General features: G+C 36.8%; 1 protein-coding gene and 1 pseudogene across 1 annotated transcript in view; one reads left to right on the forward strand and one right to left on the reverse strand.

Annotated features, from left to right (window-relative positions):
- Window positions 1-21,297, forward strand: part of OCA2 (OCA2 melanosomal transmembrane protein) — a 556,217-nt gene that overhangs the window by 294,373 nt on the left and 240,547 nt on the right. The window contains exon 18 of the mRNA XM_027856659.1: window positions 14,886-15,013. Within this exon, the coding sequence (XP_027712460.1) occupies window positions 14,886-15,013 (128 nt within the window). The remainder of the gene's footprint in view (window positions 1-14,885; window positions 15,014-21,297) is intronic.
- On the reverse strand, window positions 10,635-11,054 carry LOC114039038 (annotated as a pseudogene).

Consider the following 21,297-nt stretch of genomic DNA (forward strand, 5'->3'; position numbering starts at 1 on the left):
AGGATATGAACAGACAGTTCTCAGATGAAGAAATTAAAGCCATCTATAGTCATATGAAAAAATGCTTTAAATTGATTAGAGAAATGCAAGTCAAAACAACTCTGAGGTACCACATCACACCTATCAGAATGGCCAACATGACAAAACAGAAAATGATAAATGTTGGAGAAAATGTGGGAAAATTGGAGCACTAATGCATTGTTGGTAGAGTTGCGAAATGATCCAACCATTTTGGAGAGCAATTTGGAACTATGCCCAAAGGTCTATAAAAATGTGCATACCCTTTGACCCAGAACCTCTAAGGCTATATCCCAAAGAGATCACACAAATGGGAAAAGGACCTGCATGTTCAAAAATATTCATAGCAGCTCTTTTTGTGGTGGCAAAGAATTGGAAATTGAGAGGATGCCCATCAATTGAGGAATGGCTGAGCAAGTTGTGGTATATGAATGTGATGGAATACTATTGTGCTATAAGAAATGATGAACAGACTGACTTCAGAAAGACCTGGAAAGACTTGTATGGTCTGATGCTGAGTGAAGTAAGCAGAACCAAGAGAACGTTGTACACAATAACAGCCATGTTATGTGATGACTAATATTTATAAACTTAACCCTTCCTGGCAATACAAGGATCTAAGACATCACCAGAGGCCTTGTGATGGAAAATGCTATCCACATGCAAAGAAAGAACTATGGAAGCCGAATTGTTATTTTTTTCTTTTCTTTTGAGTTTTGTTTCCTCTTTCTGATGGTTCCTCCTATTGGTTTTAATTTCTACTTACAACATCACTAATATGAAAATATGTTTAATATGAATGTAAATGTATAGCCTATATCAGATTGTGTACTGTCTTGGGGAGGGTGGTGGGGAGGAAGGGGGAGAAAAATTTTAAACTCAAAAGCATATGGAAGTGATTATTGATAAAATAATATAATAAATTAATAAAACAAATAAATAAAATTAAATTAAAATTAATTAATTAATTAAAAAATAAAATTAATAAAAAAATAAATTAATTAAAAAAAGAGTAAAGACTTCAAAAAAAAAAGCCAAAGGTACTTTGGAAGGAGTTTTTCTAACTTCTTTTTGATGTCACTTTCCCCCTTGAATGATTTTAGAGTGTCCAATAGCTCATTACAGAGCATCTACTGTTTCACTCTCTCAAGTCCAATTAGATGTCCAGTTAGCTGCCATTCACTACCTGTTAATTATCAGTCTAGTGCTTACTAGGGACTTCCTCATACCACTTCTGACTTCATTGTTCCCTTGACCATTAATTAGCTTCTACAGCAATCTGGCCTACACAGTGCCAACTCACAGGGATTCTCCTCTGTTCACTGGGATGTATTGAGGAATTGTCTGATTCTCTGTAGTGACAAATTACTTCTTCAGCTTCTGCTACTATTCCAACACTGTGACATGAGAGTCTTCTGATTTCAGAATGCCTAGCAGATTGAATGCTGGTCCTTGGAGAGTGCTCATTAGTTTCTTTTTCTTGACTTCAATCAACTGCCAATGATGTGATATGTTCTATCCACTATTAGCATGTCTTATCCCAGCCCTGAATGGTCCCTGACCAGATGGACCTAGCAGCTCTCCTGAGAAGATTCACAACATGGCACAGTTAAGTCCTTATACTGGCCTTTATCTAGCTTGCTCTCCTCCAGATGTCATATTTTCATTATACATGGGTTTCACAGAATCAGATAATTTCTCCTTTTGCAGAAGAGTCTTGGTTTCATTTCCATTCCTTCTTTTTCATTGGGGAGTTTAGTTACTAGTTTCTATGTAGTCTCCCCAATTTTTATCTCTCTAGGCATGCTAGATTGTGTTACTGATTCAGGTTACTTACAAGCTACATCTTCCTGTATCCTTTTAACATTTAATAATGATTTTAATTTATTCCCTCCCAAGTAATTCTCAGTACCATCCAGGGTTTCCTTGATATTTTAATCCTTAGTGCTTATTCTTATTATCAAAAGTGCTTTATTGGCATTCAATTGAAATGCTTCAATAAATCAACAAGAATTTATTAAGCACCTGTTATGTGTTAGGCAGGTGCTAGGCATTGAGGATACAAATATGAAGAATGAAATAATCTGTACTTTAAAAGTTAACAAATATGCACATAAAATAGTTAAATACATTTTAGTTCAAATAATACTCACAATGGACAATGAATCAGACATGGATACCTAAGATGACAACAATGAAAACTCTAGTTTTATCATAAAATTGGAACATTAATATAATTTTAAAGTTTAATGAAACCATAGTTTGATTCAAAAAGGAATCCAATAGGAAGCACAAAAACAAAATGAAACCAAGAAAAGAATATTTTTAAAAATCATAAAACTTTCTTAAAAACAAAAATTCCAGAGAAATCTCTGACATTTCAGGTAGATCTATGAGTTTTTTATAAACAGATTTGAAAAATCCTCTCTTAAACTTTACTTTAGTGACAGCCCCACTCTTCATGGCACAGCCATTTGCCTAATCCTTTACAACTATAAAGAAAAGATACTGGTAATTCTATGCTTACTGCAGCAGTTACATACTCCACCCAAACGTAGAGTGCTTGAGGGAAACACAAGCTCTCTTTCTCAGAGCTGACTCCCTCCATCCCCTAGCCCTGCCTCACAGGTGATAACCCAAGGGTGTGGTCCCTATGTGTAAATTTATCTACTTGGACTCATAATGCATACCTCTCCCAACTCAGATAATATCCTGTTCTTTTTCTTTTATACTGCATTTCCATTCAGTTACAGAAGTATAACCTAACAGTCAATTATGCAGAATTGAACTGCATACATAGTTATTTAATCATACCCATAGAAGTAAAAGGAACAGACTTAATTTTTTTTTTTTAAATTACCACATTCTACCTGAGGCAGCTGTGGTGTGGTTGATAGACTGCCTCAGAGAAATCCTGCCTTTGACATATAATGGCTGAGTGACAGTTGGGCAAATTATTTGATCTCTTTGTGTCCTAGACAGCTAAGATTGTAATGTAACATCTGGTTTTGCTTAGGATCTCATCTATTGTGCTGATGTATTAAAAAATGGCCTGGGTTACTAGAAATTCTGCTCTTTGGAAGGCTTGTGTTTATATGTCCCCAGTGAGTGAACAAAATTGACAATGGGCTGCGGGGCTAAACCCTGCTCTAGGAAAGCTATCTCTCTCCTATGTAGCTACCACTGTAACCTCATAGTGCAAACAAAGGGACACCAGGTAATGAGTGTAAAGGTAGGATCATCCACAAGTGTTTATGAGAAATAATATAAAACCCAGCAAATGTATTCTTTAACAGAATGAAAAAAACATAATTAAATGGAAGTGAGGCAAGGGCAGGGTAAAGACTGCCCATTCCTCCTGCCTGTTTTTCTCTTGCTGTTCCTGCTACTGGAGCAAATGCCTGTGATAAAAAGAGTCACACACCTCTCTGCTTGTCCATTTAGAGGTCATCTCTCATGGTTTGGAACAAGGAAACTGAATATTTTACAGACACTGCTTCCTACAGTAGGGCTGCTGTTGTGGGACCTCTCTCTACTCCTCATTGTATTTTGAGGGTTCTTCAAAACTCCCACCATTTGCGATACCTGAAAAACTTTTGCTCTCTCATTTGAGGCTGTTATCACACTGGTTTCTTCTCTTCCCAAGCAGGGAAAAGCTACAACTCCCAGGGTCTTTGTGTCCAGGCAACATTTTGCCAGAGGTTGTTACAATAAGTTGCAATGCAAATGCCAGCCTATGTTGTTAGAGGGAGTTTCCTCATGTGAGAGTTACTTGTATCAGTGAAATCATATGTCTGTGTCATCATATGCCTTAACTAGTCTATAGGAGTTCCATAAATAGGAGTCCGAGTCCAGTTGGCTGGACTCGGACCCCTGAATCAGCTCTTCTTACTAGGATGAGGTAAGATCCCCAGTCCAAAGATACAACATTCCCATCTTATTGCTAGAAAACTTCCACTTTCTTCTCTCCTAAGCCCTGTGGTAATAGTTGCTCAAGTGAAAACCATATCTACCCTTACCTGCTTCCACTCCCCATTATCTCATACCCACCTACCTTAGCCATCCTCCTTTGAAGCCCCTCTCCAGCTCTACTTGCTTCTTTTAAAAAGGCTTCTAGAACCCTCATTCCACTGCTAATAAATTTCTCTTTATCTTAAAATTTTCTTCATTTAGTCCACTTTCAGGCACTCACAGTGACCTGAATGCCCCCCCACCCCAAACTCCTCTCCCTAAAGATACTATATCCCTGATCACCTTCTCTACTACTGCATGCACTTTTTTTTTTAAATAACCCAGACACATTGGAGTGTGAAAAGGAATAAGCATACTTCTTTGCTCCCCACTGCCATCTTCAGAACTTATGCCTGATGTCATCACTCACTAACCTCTTCTCCCTAGAGGTTCGCTCTATCTATATGTATCAGCCTGTTCAGATTCTGATCAAAGATCTAGAACCCGCCTCCTCCCACCAAAGTCACTCTTGCTCCTTCAATGGAATTCAGTACCTGTTTTGTAGTTTTCTTCATCTCAACCCCTTTTCTTATAATTGGAGACATCAATTTATATGTTCCCTCACCCATCTTGGCCTCTCAGTTTATAAATCTCTTTAGCTCCTATATCTTACAACTTCACTTCACCTAAGCTCCACTCAGTTATGCTCAAACCCATGGTCTCAGTGTCCCTTTGTGGCATAAATACATTGCTGCTGTACTCTTTGTTTTAGACCATGCCACCCAGAAATTTTAAAAATTTGTTATTTTTCTAAAAAATATCCCATTGTTCTGCTTTAGAGAGAAATGCCAAAAATGAGAAAGAGCCCTTAAGCCCTAGGACATCTCTCTAATAAAAGACATTTTAGAAGTATCATTTATAGGAATCTTGAACAAGGAAAATTTAACAATATGCTAAAACATAGTTATGCAACTCAGGGTAAGGTAAAAATTAACAGTTTGCTTCATCAAAGCAGAACAATAGTAATTTAATCTTGGATAATAATTTCTCTAAAATCATTAAATCTCTCTGTGACCACATTCCTCATGGGTTTTTCTCCCAGCTGGTCAGAGGTGACAAAATAATTGATAAGGAAGGACTGATAAGATTCTTTCAGATTAATCCAAAGGCTTCAGACTGAGATATTTTTAAAAAAATGTTCTATTAATATTTTAAAGTGGGAGGGGCTTTGTCTGCTTCTACAACCCAATACATGCTTCATTGACATGATCAAGAACTTTGAAATTCTTCTATTGGGGATCCTTCCATTTCTTTCTGTGTCTTAGTCCTTTTGAACCTTTTTTTAATCCTTGGTATAACTTCTAGTCCCTCCATTCCTCAATACTCTCCTTGATTATTATCCCTTTTTTCTGGCTTCACTTTTTTTCGTTCCAATCTCGACCTTATAGTTAACCAGTTCAATTGTATACTGCTTTCTAAGCTTGAATCTTTGCTTCCCTGTCTTATTGCCATTCATACCTAGCCAGAGCAGGATTACTCCTACCCTCTGCTATTTCTGCTCTTTTTTTACTTGTTCCTAAATGATGCTGGACAAAGTGGTCAAACTGTTCTTACTAGATTCTATGTTATTTTATGTTATTTATGTTATCCAATTTCAAACAGATCCTCATTGCCACAAGGCAATTCTTTTATGCTAGAATCTATTGAATTGAATTGATTAATCCCCAAGATTTCACCTAATACCTGAATGAGAAAACAGAGGTCATACACTTATAAGCTCTCCCTTTCATCTATTTTGTATCTTAAAAAAAATACCCTTGATATAACCCTTCCTCTGAATCTTCTTTGTTCTAAACTCTGATGTGGAGGTAGCTCTTCCCTTTGCCAATGTCAAACCTTCTTCTGTGTCCTTGATCCCACAGTCTCTCATCTCTTTCAAGAATTTGCCCCTTTTGGCCTAGTTGTACCAGATCTAAAACTATATTATAAAGCAGCAATCATCAAAACTATTTGGTACTGGTTAAGAAATAGAGTGGTGAATCAGTGGAATAGGTTAGGTACCTAAGACACAGTGGTCAATGAATAGTCATCTACATTTGATAAACCCAAAGCTTCCAGCTTCTGGGCTAAGAACTCATTATTTGACAAAAACTGCTGGGGAAACTGGAAAATACTATGGCTGAAACTAGACATAGAGCAACATCTTACATCGTATACCAAGAAAAAATCAAAATGAGTACAGAATTTAGATGTAAAGGATGATACCATAAGCAAATTAGGAGAGCAAGTAATAGTTTACCTGTCAGATCTATGGAGAAGGACAATTTATGGCCAAACAAGAGGTAGAGAACATTATGAAATGCAAAATGGATAATTTTGATTACATTAAATAAAAAAAAATTGTACAAACAAAGTCAATGCAACTAAGATTAGAAGGAAAGCAGAAAGCTGGGAAACAATTTTTACTGCTAGTGTTTCTGATAAAGGCCTCATTTCTAAAATGTATATAGAACTCAGTCAAATTTATAAGAAAACAAGTCATTCCCCAATTGATAAATGGTTAAAGGATATGAACAGGCAGTTTTCAGATGAAGAAATTTAAGCTATCTATAGTCATATGAAAAAATGCTCTAAATAACTATTGATTAGAGAAATGCAAATTAAAACAACTCTGAGGTATCACCTCATACATATCAGATTGGCAAACATGACAGAAAAGGAAAATGATAAATGTTGGAGAAGATGTGGGAAAATCTGGACGCTTATGCATTGTTGATGGAGTTGTGAAGTGATCCAACCATTCTGGAGAGCAATTTGTAACTATGCCCAAAGTGTTATAAACCTGTGCCATACCCTTTTAACCAGCAATACTACTATTAGGTCTGCATCCCAAAGAGATCATGAAAAGGGGAAAGGACCTACATACACAAAAATATTTATAGCAACTCTTTCTGTGTCGGCAAAGAATTGGAAATTGAGGGGATGCCCATCAATTGGGGAATGGCTGAACACAAGTTGTGGTTTATGAATGTAATGGAATACTATTGTGCTATAAGAAATGATGAACAGGCAGATTTCAGAAAAACCTGGAAAGACTTAGGTGAATTGATGCTGAGTGAAGCGAGCAGAACCAGGAGAACATTGTATACAGTAACAACATTGTGTGATGATCAACTTTGATAGACTTGACTCTTCTCAGCAATATACTGACAAATTTTATACAAAGAAAATTTCATAAGACTCATATTGGAAAATGCTATCTACATTGAGAGAAGTCTGAATGAAGTCTGAATACAGATCAAAGCATACTATTTTCACCTTTTTAAAAAACATTCTTTATTGTGGTTTTCCCCTTTTGTTCTAATTCTTCTTTCACAACATGACTAATGTGGAAATATGTTTAATATGATTGTACATGTAGAACCTATATTAGATTACTTGCTGTCTTGGGGAGGGGGAATAAAAGGGAAGGGAGAAAAAAATTTGGAATTCAAAATCTTATAAAAGTGAATGTTGAAAATAATAATAATAGTTTGCCCCTTTGGTCATCTCCTTTTTTTCTTTCCCTAATACATATCTCCTTACTCATTTCCCCACTGTTTGTATGCATAGGTCATCCTTTAAAAAAACTAATACCAACATATCATCTCCTTAAACTACTATCCTATGCTTCTCCTTTTCACAAACTCCTAGAAAAAGCTCTCTACTTTTATTTACTCCACTTCTCTCATTCTTTTTTCCTTTAAAATTTTTTAGCAAGCATCCATTTTTTTCTCTACCTTCTCTCCCTTCCCCAAATTGAACAACCACAAAAAGAAAAAGCTTGTATTAAAATATACATAGTCAAGCAAAGCAACTTCCCCCATTGACCATGTGCAAAAGTATGTGTTTCATTGTGCATCTTGAATCAATCGCTTATCAGGAGATTGGTAGCATGCTTCTTCATTGATGCTTTGGAATAATGGTTTATTATTGCAATGATCAGAGTTCTTAAGTCTTTCAAAGTTGTTTTCTTATTGTAACTGTTTAAATTGTTCCCCTGATTCTACTTCCTTCATTCTGCCTCAATTCATATAGGTCTTAGTTTTCTCTGAAACTGTCCATGTTATAATTTTTATACCACAATAATTTTTAATTATATTCATATACCTGAATTTATTTAGTCATTTTCCTGGTGGGTACCCTTTAAGTTTCTAGTTCTTTTCCATTACAAAAAAGAGTTGCTATAAATACTTTAATACATATGGATTCTTTTTATCATTAAAAAAATTCTTTGGGGTATAGGCCTAGTTAGTAGTGGTATTGCTAGGGCAAAGGGTATGTACAGTGTAGTGACTTTTGGGAGACAGTTCCAAATTGCTTTTCTGCATGACTAAACCAAGTCTCAGCTCCACCAACATTATTGTACTTATTTTCCGGCAGCTCCTTCAGCATTTGTCATCTTCCTTTTTTGTCATATGTATGAAATAGAGGCTCAGAGTTGCTTTAATTTCTGTTTCTCTAATTATTTGATATTTGGAGCATTTTTATATGGCTATTGATAATATGAATTTTTTCCTTCGAAAACTGCCTGTTCATATCTTTTGACCATTTGTTAATAAGGGAATGTCTTTTGTTCTTAAAAAATTTGAATCAGTTCCTTATGTATTTTGGATAGAAACTTTTATCAGAAAAACTTGCTGCAAATATTTTACCCTAGTTACCCATTTCCCTTATAATTTTAACTACGTCATTTTTGTTTATCTTGCTTCTCAACCCTTTTCAATCTGGCCTCTGGCCTCATTAAAAAAAATGAAGCAGTTCTCTCTGTCAGTGATCTTTTAATCAACAAATCTAATGGCCTCTTCTCAGTCCTCAACCTTCTTGACCTCTCTCTAGCATTTGCCACCATTGATCACTCTGTCCCCCTGGATAATCTCTCCAAAACATCTCTTGGACATTTTCCCTTTTAACTATTCATAGAACCACCAGCCTGGCTCAGTTTCTCATCCCCTCAATTCTATTCTATTGCATTAGTTTTATGATGGATCTCCCTACTATTAACAACTCCATTCTTCACACAATCATAAAGCATTAGTCTGGCTATTCACTTACCTTTTTAATAACTTTTAGTAGTTTCCCTTTGTCTCTAAGAAATTCAAATTTTTTAGTATGGCATTTAAAGCCTTCCACAATCTGACTCCAGTCTTCCTTTCCACACATTTCCCCCATCATGTACCCTACATTTCAGCCAAACTGGCTTACTTACTGTTCCCTGAAATCAGCACTCCATCTTTCATTTATATGCCTTTGTATGCTCCAATCTCCATGTCATAAATGGACTCCCTCTGCTCATTCATCTTCTAGATTCTTTAGCTGCCTTTAAGGGTGAGCTCATAGGTAGTGCACTGGATAGAGTGCCAGACCTAGAGTCAGGAAGACTTACTTCCTGAGTTCAAATCTGACCTCAGACACTTCCTAGCTGGGTGACCCTGGGCAAGTCACTTAACCCTGTTTGCCTCAGTTTCCTTATTTGTAAAATGAGCTGGAGAAGTTAATGGTAAGTCATTCCAGTATCTTTGCCAAGAAAACCCCATGGATAATATTGGAGTGCTATGCTCCATGGGGTCCCGAAGAGTTGGACATGCCCGAATGACTGAAAAACAACAACAACTAACCTGGAAAAGTTTTTAATATGGGCTTGGAGATGGCTGTCTATCTTTTGTCTGAGGCTAGACTAGCTAAGTACAGAGAGGCTTAGCATTAGAAGGTTGGTCATACCATCTAATTAAGATGGTCTGCTATAGTCTTTGAGGAATTGTCAGTAGACAGATGACCCACAATTACAAACTGAAGGATCCTTCAAGCTGAGAGTATTGAGAATATTGACTGAGGAGATATTGGCTTCAGTGGGTGGTGGGTTGTGGGTGGAGAGGACATGGTCTTTATCTGTAAGTGTTTGAAAACTGCTATGTGAAAGAATATTTAGATTCATGTGCATTGGAAGTGGGCAAGATAGAGTTTGAAAAGAACAGGGTAGTAGAATTTAGCTCCATAACTTTTCAAAATTTTATTGTTGTTTAGTCATTTTCCAGTCATATCTGACTCTTCATGACCCCATTTGGGGTTTTCTTGGCAAAGATACTGGAATGACTTGCTATTAACTTCTCATTAACTTGCCATTTCCTTCTCCGGCTCATTTTACACACGAGGAAACTGAGGCAAACAGGATTAAGTAACTTGTTCAAGGTCACACAGCCAGATTGAGCTAAGAAAGAATCTTTCTGCCTTCAGGCTCAGCACTCTATCCAAGATGCCACCTAGCTGCCTTTTTCAAAAATTAGAGCTATCCAAAAATTTGAAAGATATACCTTTCAAGTTTCTCTGCTTCCTATCAAGAGGACGTCTAGCATGAGGTGAATAACCACCTATCAGGAATGTTGAAGAACGGATTCTTGTTTAGAGTGAGAGATTGTATGGATTCTGAGGTCTCTGCTACATCTTTGGTTCTGTAAGTCTCTGCAAGTTGTATTAAACAATTCTGGGACTGCATCTTTAAAAGTAAGAAATATTTTGGAGTTGGTTTCAATTAATAGATAATTTTTTAAAAAAAGTTTTCTCTGTTTTCACATATGGTAAGGCCAAATATCTTTTTTTTGGGGGGGGGGTTCAAGTTTTATTCAAGATCATATACAAAATGTTTCCAGACCCAAGAGAGTATAATCCTCCTCCTCTTCCTCCTCTTCGTCTTGGTTGCTCTGGAAGTCCCATAATTCATAACTCTCCTTGCTGTTGGCCACCACCTGCAGCCAGTCCCAAAGATTGTTCTTCTTTAAGTATTTCTTTGTCAGGTACTTCAAATATCTTTTAGAAAATGGCACCTCTGACATCATGGTTATCTTACTCTTGCTTCTCCCAATGGTTACGACTCCACCAGCGAGTTTGCCAGCCTTTCCATTCACTTTGATTCATTCTTGTAAAAACTGCTCAAAATTAGCTGCATCCATAATCCCATCTTCCACAGGATAGATACAATCCAGGGTAAACTTAAGGACTTGCTTCTTTTTTTTGCCACCCTTTATTACAGATTTCTTCACAGGCGCCATGGCGATTGCGGAGCCAGAAAGCAAGGCCAAACATCTTAATCACTGCGCTCTATTTATTTTTATATTCCCCATTCCTAGTCCCTTGGCTTTTGGAGGTCCATGTCTAGACCTCTGTTCTTTTTTCAAACTGGGTGCCATTGGAAATATAGATGAGGAAAGTTGTGATTATTTGCCACAGTTTTCCCTTGAGGGTGGAAGAGCTGCTGATGAAGGCATCATCGTTAAGTGGGCAATACTTTGATAGAAACAGCATCCGAAAAGTATAATTCTCTGGATATCATTTTGAGGTACCTGCAATTTTAAAGGCTATTTTAGTCTTTGTCCATCTCTTCTTACCAAGACCATTTTTCTTCCTCCCAAGAAGAGTAATAAATGGTATATTAAGCTGAAAAAACCAACAATCCAGTTAAGAAATTGTAATAGAGTGTGAGGCTGGAAATTGCAATGTTAACACCTACAGTCTCACTGACATCACTTACTCTTTTTTCCCCCCAATGTTATTAAGGAGTCAAGTGAGCACGGAATGTGTAGTCTGTGATAAAAGCCAGAGGAATTATTATCAGGTACATAGCTCAAGCAAGTCCTTTTGCTCTTCTGTGAAAGGAGCAGACCCTCTGTGGCTGACATGTCAGCAGACAGCCAGTGTCAGGTTCTAGACCTGAAATGAAAAGAAAAACTGAGGCTTGTACAAAGAAAAAAATAACACTTCATTGAATTGTTGACTATTGTTAAGAGCTTAGGCGATAAGTCAAAACAGTCTGAAAACAGAGTTTGAAGTTACGGAAAATTGAATGGAATTTGTAAAGTGCTTTGTGTCTGACTTAAGGCTAAAAGAAGATGTTATCTAGGGAAATACAGACATCCCAAAATGATAGAACAAATAGAACTATAGAGAACAGAGTTTTAGAATGAAACTTTCATAGCCTGAGTTCTTATAAAAATTCTTATTAATTCTTTTAAATATATGTGTGGGTGTGTATGTGTGTGCATATGTATACCCATATACATATGCTAGATAGATAGATAGATGTATGAATGTTAAAGTTTCCTTAAACATTGAGGAAATTTTTTTGTGTTTTTCAGAATCCAAAAAGATAATACCTGAGATTATTTTTGTATTTGTTTTAGAAAAAATTGACCTCATCAGACATTAGGACAAACTTCTTAATTGCAAAGGGACAAAGCAAAAATCATTATCAAGAGGTATTATATAATCACGTTTAGTTCTTTTTCAGTCATGTCCAACTCTTCATGACCCCATTTAGGTATGTTTTTTTTTTTTTGGCAATGATTACTGGAGTGATTTGCCTTTTCCTTCTCCAGCTCCTTTTATAGATGAGGAAACTGAGGCAAACAGGGTTAAGTGACTTGCCCAGGTTCAGTAAGCTAGTGAGTGTCTGAAGCCAGATTTGACTTCAGGAAGATAAGACTTCTGACTCTAGGCCAAGCCTTCTATCCACCACACTACCTAGCAACTCATTAACATAATTGTGGAATCTTAGATTTATGAGCTGGTCTGGTCCAGCTCACTCATTTTATAAATTAGTGAACTGAGACTTGCTGAGGTTAAATGACTTGCCTAAGGCCATATTGGTAAGACATAGACAAAGTAACAGAGAGGAAGGAAGGGAGGGAGGGAAAGAAAGAGACAGAGAGGGAGGAAAGGAGAGGGGGAAAGAAGGAGGGAGGGGGAAGGATAGTTCACTAAGCACTGATCATGTTCCAGGCATTGTGCTAAGAGTTAGGGATAGGATAACAAGAAAATAAGAAGGTCCATACTTTCAAAGTAGCTAGTAAGTGTCTGAAGCCAGATTTGAATTCAGGAAAATAAGACTTCTAACTATTAGTATGATAAAATATCTAATAGTACAATAAAATTGCAATAGAGGAATACATCACGCAAAGGTGAAGCAGAAAGGAGAGTTGGACTTATACCTGCGGAGGTAAGACAGCCAGTGTAGAAAGTGATCATGGAGGGAAGTGAACAACATGGCTCTGACTTCTGATGATATAGGGGTCCCACATAAGGCCTCAGCACTCATCCAGATAGCCTTAGCCTGGAGTCATCCTTGGGGAAAGGGAGTGAACATAATCATTTTTGTGCCGTGGACCTCTTTGGCAGTCTGGTGTAACTTAAGGACCCATTCTCAGAATAACATTTCTAAACTGCTTAAGACACACAGGATTACAAAGGAAACAAATTATACTGAAATACAGTCATCAAAATATTTTTAAAAGTTCATGGACTCCTAGGTTAAGCATTACTGATCTAGATCTAGAAAAGACCTTAGAGAACAGTTCAACTTTTTCATTTTATCAGTGAGTGAATTGGGGCACAATGACAGTAATTGACATTCCCAAAGTCATACAAATAGTAGATGACAGAGCCTGTATTAGAACTTAGGTTCTATGACTCCAAGTTTAGTGCTCTTTCCACTGAACTGTACTGCCTAGTTTCTTTTTATTAAAAAAAAATAAGAAAAGAAGTGGATATTACTCTTTGGAATCAACCAATCAGTCAATATTTATTAAGAACCTATTTGGGAGCTCAGCTCTGTCCTAGGTACTTGGGGGGATACTAATAATAACAACTCATATTTATATATGGGCCTGGATAGTTAGACTTACAAAAGATTTTACTAACTACTCTGAGAGTTAAGTATACGTATATCTATATCTATCTATCTATCTATCTATCTATCTATCATCTATCTATCTATCTATATATATATATGGAACTATTTGGTGTTTAAGTTTAGAATTTTTTACTGTATTTGATATGGGACAAAACTAACACAAATCAAATGATTGCAGACCCATTAAGTGTTAACTCTTCAGTCCTAGGTCCAATAGGATCATTGGATAATAGAATTCAATTGCTCCAGGAAGAAAACTTACAGAACATCTAATTTGATCCTTTCATTTTACAGATGTGGAAAGTGAAGTCCAGTTTCCTGTGTTGAATGAGTTGCACAAGGTCAAATAGGTAGTAAATATCACAAGTGAGATTAAACCCACCACCATGCTGCATCTAGTTAAGAGAGAGAGAGATAGATCACTGAGGGCTAGAATAACTAGGGAAGGCCTCATCAGTTCCTGGAGGAGGCATATCTTCAGCTGGGCCTTGGAGGATGGATAGAGTTTGGATACTTTGTGGAGAAAGGAAGGCCTTCTATGAGGAAGGACTAGCATTAGGTATGGTGGAATGCTAAATGTGTTGACCCCAACAGGGAGGAGACCAACCTGACTAGAGTAGAGTTGGAGAATGGAAATAAAACCGGGTAGGTATTGAGTATAGCATTATGTAGAGACAGAGATTGGTTTCAATGTCTCTTCCAAATCTATGGAACACAGTAGTAGAACATACTGATTATTATTGGATATATTAATTTTCATTGTTACAGACTAATTTTCACTGGAGGAAACTCATTTTCATTGGTTTTCTAAATTATGAAAATACCCTGCTTTTAATATTCCTAAGGAAGAAAGTATACACATGTAATAGATTGGAATCAAATTACATGTACAACTGTCCATTTTTTAAAAGAGAAAAATTGCAAATAATGCTTTCATAGATTGATATTTAAGTGGCACAGCACATAACTCAAACTCAGTGGTCTTTTGCACCTCCTTATCCACTAACAGAGACAAAAGTACTTCATAGGACCTGAATAATATAATTAGATAATTACCTACTTTCTCATTTTTACTTTAGTTTTCAAATTACCTTCCCCTATTTGAAAAAAAATTGCCCACAACTAAAAAATTATTCTTTTGTGGTTTGTGAATCATTGGGGGTTAGGTCTACTGATACATTTATTTATTTTTCAGGATGGATTGCGATTCTGGGGGCTATCTGGTTACTAGTGTTAGCTGATATCCATGACTTTGAGATAATACTACATAGAGTGGAATGGGCCACCCTTCTGTTCTTTGCGGCACTATTTGTCCTAATGGAGGTAAGAATTCAGAAAAGCTCTACTGACTTATTTAATCATTTTTTTGCCTTTTACATTTCATATTATAGCTAAAGAGGATCAACTGACTTTACCATGGCATATTGCAAATACCAGCTGACCTAAGAATTACATGGACATTTCATTCACTCACTCACTCATTCATTCTTTATTCATCTGTCTAGCATTTATTTATATCCTGACGCATATAGCAGACACTTAATAGATACTTGTTAATTGATCAATTAATTATCAAGGACTGACAATATGCAAGACACTTGGCTGGGAATGGATTTTTTTTTTAAAATCAAAAACAGTTTTCTGCAGAGGTACTCTGATAACTGAGCCCAAAGTGGTAATGTTGGCATGCTTTTGATGCCCTGAAACTTGCTGTCATGTTATCTGCTATAGTGTGAAGTATCAGATAAATCTGGACCATAAAAAAAATCAAATACAAATGTTTCTGTGCTTTATTTTGCATAGTAAATGGGCATGCTTGATGTCAGCATGCAAAAGGATTCCATTAGGAAAATGACTGAAGAACTTAGAATGTTTCTCTTTGCAATTTAAAACAGGCTGAAAATTCATCACTGATATGTAAGATATCCATCATTAGGTTATCTGCAGGGTAGGATGTTTTTCAGCCACAGAAGCTCCAGTAGGCTGTCCACTTAAGCCCAAAGACATCTGCTCTGTGTTGGTGGAGAGAGTGTCCTCACCAACAATTTCCTATATCCTTTAAATATTAAAATATATGTATATATATATATATATATACACACACATATACATATATATACACATACACATATATATGTACACACACGCACATATATATATATGTTTTGTTATGTTTGCTTTCACTTTTGAAACAGTTCCAGAAAGCATTCTCTTCCTCTGAGAGCAAGCACAAAGCTAAAAATGATCACAATAACCCCAAAACTTCACTAAGAATGCAATAAAAAAGAAAAAAAAAATTCCAAAGGTACTACTCTGATTTTCTGATCAATTCAGTTTCATTTTTCCATGGAGGTCAGGCTGAAATTTCTTTTTAAAGTACTCCAATTATGAAACTGAAGGCTGCAAAATCATAATGACCAGCACAGCTCCAAAGTAGAAATATAAGAAAATGTCTTTCTCTTTCTCCTCCTCCTTGCAGAGGCTGGGGGCACACAATTGTAGAATATGGACTATAATGTCAGATGTTTTCTATATATTGATTGGTTTTGCTAGGTGGCACATTGGCTAGTGCACTGGGCCTGGAGGCAGGAAGACCTAAATTCAAATCCAGCCTCAGATACTTTCTAATTGTGTGACCCTGAGCAAATCACTTAACTTCTGTCTGCTTCAGTTTTATCTACTATAAAATAGAGATAATAATAGCACTTACCTCATAGGGTTGTTGTGAAGATCAAATGAGATATTTGTAAAGCACTTAGCACAATGCCTGGCACATAGTAGATGCTTAATAAATATTGCTCCCTTCTCTTCTTTTTTCTCTTTAAAAAAAATCTGTTATAAGAGATAGTTCTCTGGGAGGGGAAGAGGAGAGGGATACAAGGGGAAATATATGCAATGTACAAATTAAGATATAAATTAAATCTAATTTAAGAAGGAAAAAAATAATGATCCTATTTGATCTCAAAGAAGAGATATAAGAAGGCACCTCCCTTCTTTCTTTGCTGAGGGAGCTCCCTAAATGAAGGAAATTCAGGAGAAATTGGAAGGGTGAATCCAGTGGCAAATAGTATGAACTTAAAATTTCTGTAGATCTCCCACAGTCTTTGAGAGATGGGGAACTATGGTTGTACAACACCATATATACAATAATATTGACTCAGTTGATGTGTTGGTTAATTTTTCTGACCAAATTGCTTTTTTTTAGTTCTTTGCTATAAGGATAGCTCTCTTAGAAGAGCAGGATAGAGGGATAAACTGAGAAATATAGTTGATATAAACTAGACATTAATATTTTGTCATATAATAGATACATTGATGAAGTTATATTTCTATTGCTAATAATGCAATTGATAATATTTATATTATCTTAAAAGTACTTCGACTATTTTTACATTTTATTCCTTATATTAAAAACAAGTTCCTTTAATACCTAAAGTTATGTTTGCATTTGCATTATGGCATATTGAACCAATAAAATCCCTGATATCGATCCCTTCAAGCCCATTTATTCCAACTTTTAGGATAGTTTTGTTTCATAGTGCTTGAAAAATAGTAGGCACTTGTTTTTGTTGTTCAGTCATTTCAGTCATATCCAACTCTTTGTGACCCTATTTTCTGTTTTCTCGGCAAAGAGTGGTTTGCCATTTTCTTCTCTGGCTCATTTTACAGATGAGGAAACTGAGGCAAACAAGGTCAAGTGTCTTGCCCTGGGTCACATAGTTAGTAAATGTCTGAGGCTAGATTTGAACTCAGGTCTTCCTGACTCCAGGTCCAGTGCTCTATGGCTGTAAGTACTTAATATATGTTTTATTGACTAATTGAAGCATTGGGAAGCAGGACATTGTAGGAACATATTGGGAAAAGAAAGAAAGGAAGAATGGAAGGAAGGAAGAAAGAAAAAAGAAATAAAGGAATGAAGGAGAGAAGAAAGGAAGGAAGGAAAGAAGGAAGGAAGGAAGGAAGGGAGTGTGCTAAGATCTGGAGACACAAATACAAGCAAGGAGAATGAGAGTACAGGACTTGTTAATTGAATCATTTCCTTGATTCTCTTTCTTTCCATATCCACTTTTCCCACTATTCCATCCAAAGACTTTCCTCCTATTTTATACACACAATGCAAAGAGAAGAATGATGGTACTTCTGGTAATTTACTCTAGACAAACTGCTTTGCTTCTATCAACTGGGTAATTCAGACTCACTCTGTATTTAGGCCCACGTTATTGGGAAAGCAACTTCAGCTTTGTACTTCATTTTATGGGTGAGCATAGCAATAGAAAGTAATCAAGACCTGAAATACTAAATTTTGTGAATGGGATGGGAGAATTGTATTTCCTCTAGAACTATATATCATGTCATCATCGTTGTTGTCATCATCTTCTTCTTCTTCTTCTCCTCCTCCTCCTCTTCTATATTGAAATTGAAGGTTGTAGGTACTTTTCTCTCTTTTTTTTTTTTGCATCTTTCATTTATGCTACTTTACTTTGGAAATGAAATTAGCATCAGTGGCAGCATGGTGCAATGGAAAGACCACTGAATTTGGAGGCAAAGAAACTGGGCTTCAGTTTCTTCACCTTTAAAATTAAAGGATTGGACTACATGACCGCTAAGGTTCTTTCTAGCTCTATTTAGAGCTACTAAAAGTACCTTCTGTTAGTCAGAAGGAACAATATTTAGTAACCATACTTCAAACAACTGACAAGCTGCTTGTTCAGTCATTTGAATCATGTACAACTCTTTGTGACCCCATTTGGAGTTTTCTTGACAAAGAGTGGTTTGCCATTTCCTTCTCCAGCTCATTTTCCAGATGAGGAAACTGATGCCAACAGGGTTAGGTGACTTGCCCCGGTTGACACAGGTAGTAAGTGTCTGGGGTCAGATTTGAACTCAGATCTTCCTGACTCCAGGACTAGTGCTCTAAATACCCTGCTATTTAGACCATTGCCATATTTGTTTTCCATTGGTATCTGGTACCTAACACATTCTAATATAAAAATGATCATCACAGTAATAACATTGCTTTGAGCCATACTAAGTTATTTCTTTTTCTTCCCACTTGTTTAGATTTTTAATTTATTTGTAGACCAGAGTCTATGCCTTCTAATGGCATAGATTTTAAATAATTTTCTTTGTTTTGATTCTTTAAATCTTTCTTTGTAACTCTTGCCACTAATCTCCTCTTGTCTTCCTCTCTTTTATTTACATCTCCTTGCCTAATTAGATGGTCCAACTAGGGCAGAATGTTCTAGCTGCAGTCATATTGTGAGAAGCCTCTTTGCCCCAGCTTTGTCTCAGCATATAGCCTTGTCCTGTAAGCAGTTTCCTGGTGATATGTACTGGGTAGTTTTCAGTTGGAAAGTACTAAATTTGGAGAATTTGTCAAGCTGTTTCCTTTATCCTCTACATCCTGACAATGCATATTGGCAGCAAAGACTGTCCCCTTGAGACAGGCATGTGGGTGTTTAATGGAGTATACAACTTTCCTCTTAACTCCCCTGCAACCTCACACATATTATACGGCAGAGGGGGCTGGCAAACATACTGGGTGATTGTACCTAGAGAGCACAGTATGGTTAAGAACAGAGCTTGTTAAGGGAGTCATTGTCCCCCCCAAACCCTGTGAAGTTCTCTGTGCCTAGACTTAAAACCCCGTGAAGCATGTAGCACCACCCAGCACATATGACTTTACTGAAAACATGAACTGTTGGAGCTCACATGCAAGAGATAGGCATTCAGGAGCACCAAACTCTTGTAGCCACACCATTCCAAAATGAAGACCTGGCTTTCTCCCTCTCACTTCTCCATAGATAATGAACCTTACTAGCCAAAGAGGAAGCCAGAAGGCCAATTCAATTCAACAGTTTTTAAGTGTACAGTATATGCACTGCTCTAGAGTAAGAGAATACAAAGTAAAACAGCAACAACAACAAAAACAAACAAAAAACAACTTGTCTCTGCCTTCAGAGAGCTTATATTCTATTGGACAGATTCAACACATAAGTGAATTCACAGATAAATTGATTGAAAATATACACAAAGTGATATAAAGTAATTTTGCTAACAATTTTGACTGAAACAAGCACAGTAAGCCTGGAAAAGCAGGTGGGATCTGGATTGTGAAGGACTTTAAATATGGGGCTGAGGAATGGGTATGTTATCCCACAGACAATAGGGAAGCAATTGAGATTTGTGAGTGATTGACAATCTCAGTCCTATTTTTATCTATTTCAATCCAGAAGTTTTGGGATTCTCTGTTTCTGTCTTTTGCCCACTGGCAGCCACTGAGTTAGTCAACAAGCATTTATTAAGAGCTTACTATGTGCCTGGTTAAGTGCTGGGGATACCATGAAATGAAAAAAAAAATAGTCCTTTCCTTCAAGGAGCTCATATTCTAATGGGGAGGGGGGAGACAGTAAGTAAATAAGTAGGTACATACAAGATATATATGAGCAGATGCAGGTAGAGGCTGATACAGTCGTCAAGTCTATTGCACACAGCTGATGGTTGCCTGTATGGCTTAGCTATCTTTACTTTTTCAATGTGGTCACAGTGGGATGGAGAAAACATAGGTGCGCAAGCATGAGATGGAGAGAAAAAAGAACTAGCTGTTGGCATTTAATCGGACTGATTATTATCAGTTGAACCTTCTTCCTGTTCAGGCAATGCAAAGAACCAGGGGTAGGCAAACACTGGCTTGAATATTGTGGCCCATTTGCTTCTCTGTGCATTGGCAGAGTAGGTTATTGCCACATTAAACATACCATGATCCCTATCTGAGACTTCCACAGGACTGCTTGCATTGATTAATTATGGTAGAATACTGTCATCTATTGTCTCTTGTGACCACTAGGAAGGAAGGAAAGAAACAAGCATTTATTAAGTACCTTCTATGTGCCAAGCACTACACATATTATTTTATTTGATCCTTACAACAACCTTGTGAAGTAAATACTATTATGTCCCCAATTTTACAGATGAGGAAACCGAGGCAGACAGAGGTTAAGTGACTTGTCCAGGGTCACATAGCTATTAGGTGTCTGAAGTGAATCTGAACTCATCTTCCTGACTCCAAGCCATTGTTCTATCCATTGTAGCACCTAGCTGCCAAGGAGCCTGAGACTTATAATTAGACTCGTGAGCACATAGTAGGTGCTTAAAGAATGTTTATGGACTTGATTTGACTATAATAAAGATACACCAAAAATATTAGGAAAGGGCTCAGCAACTGTCACCAACTTTGTGACAGAGTCGTCCCTGCCCTAAACATCTATCCTCAAAAACCTCAAGCAGCCTGAAGTATAGCCCAATGCTGTACAGTATTTTCCCCAGGGATGCACAGTACATAAATATATTCAAATACAAACACATGAGAAAAAACAACCAAGTAACCAAATTCTCCCAAACTGGACCAGCCTCTCACAAAGAAGTTTTACCTAATTCTCTTGCTCTCCTCTAAACATATTCATTTAGACAGTTCCAAGCCAGAGACTTTAAATATGCCTGTTTTTATAAGCTGTCTACATATAGGAAACTTCAAAGTGGGAGTAAGGCAACTCTTTATTATGGTTTATTGAAAGTAATTACACTGTCTTCTGACTTTTACAGCTCAA

This window comes from Vombatus ursinus, unplaced genomic scaffold, assembly GCF_900497805.2.
Source record: "Vombatus ursinus unplaced genomic scaffold, bare-nosed wombat genome assembly UNPS02011591.1, whole genome shotgun sequence".
NCBI classification, from domain to species: domain Eukaryota; kingdom Metazoa; phylum Chordata; class Mammalia; order Diprotodontia; family Vombatidae; genus Vombatus; species Vombatus ursinus.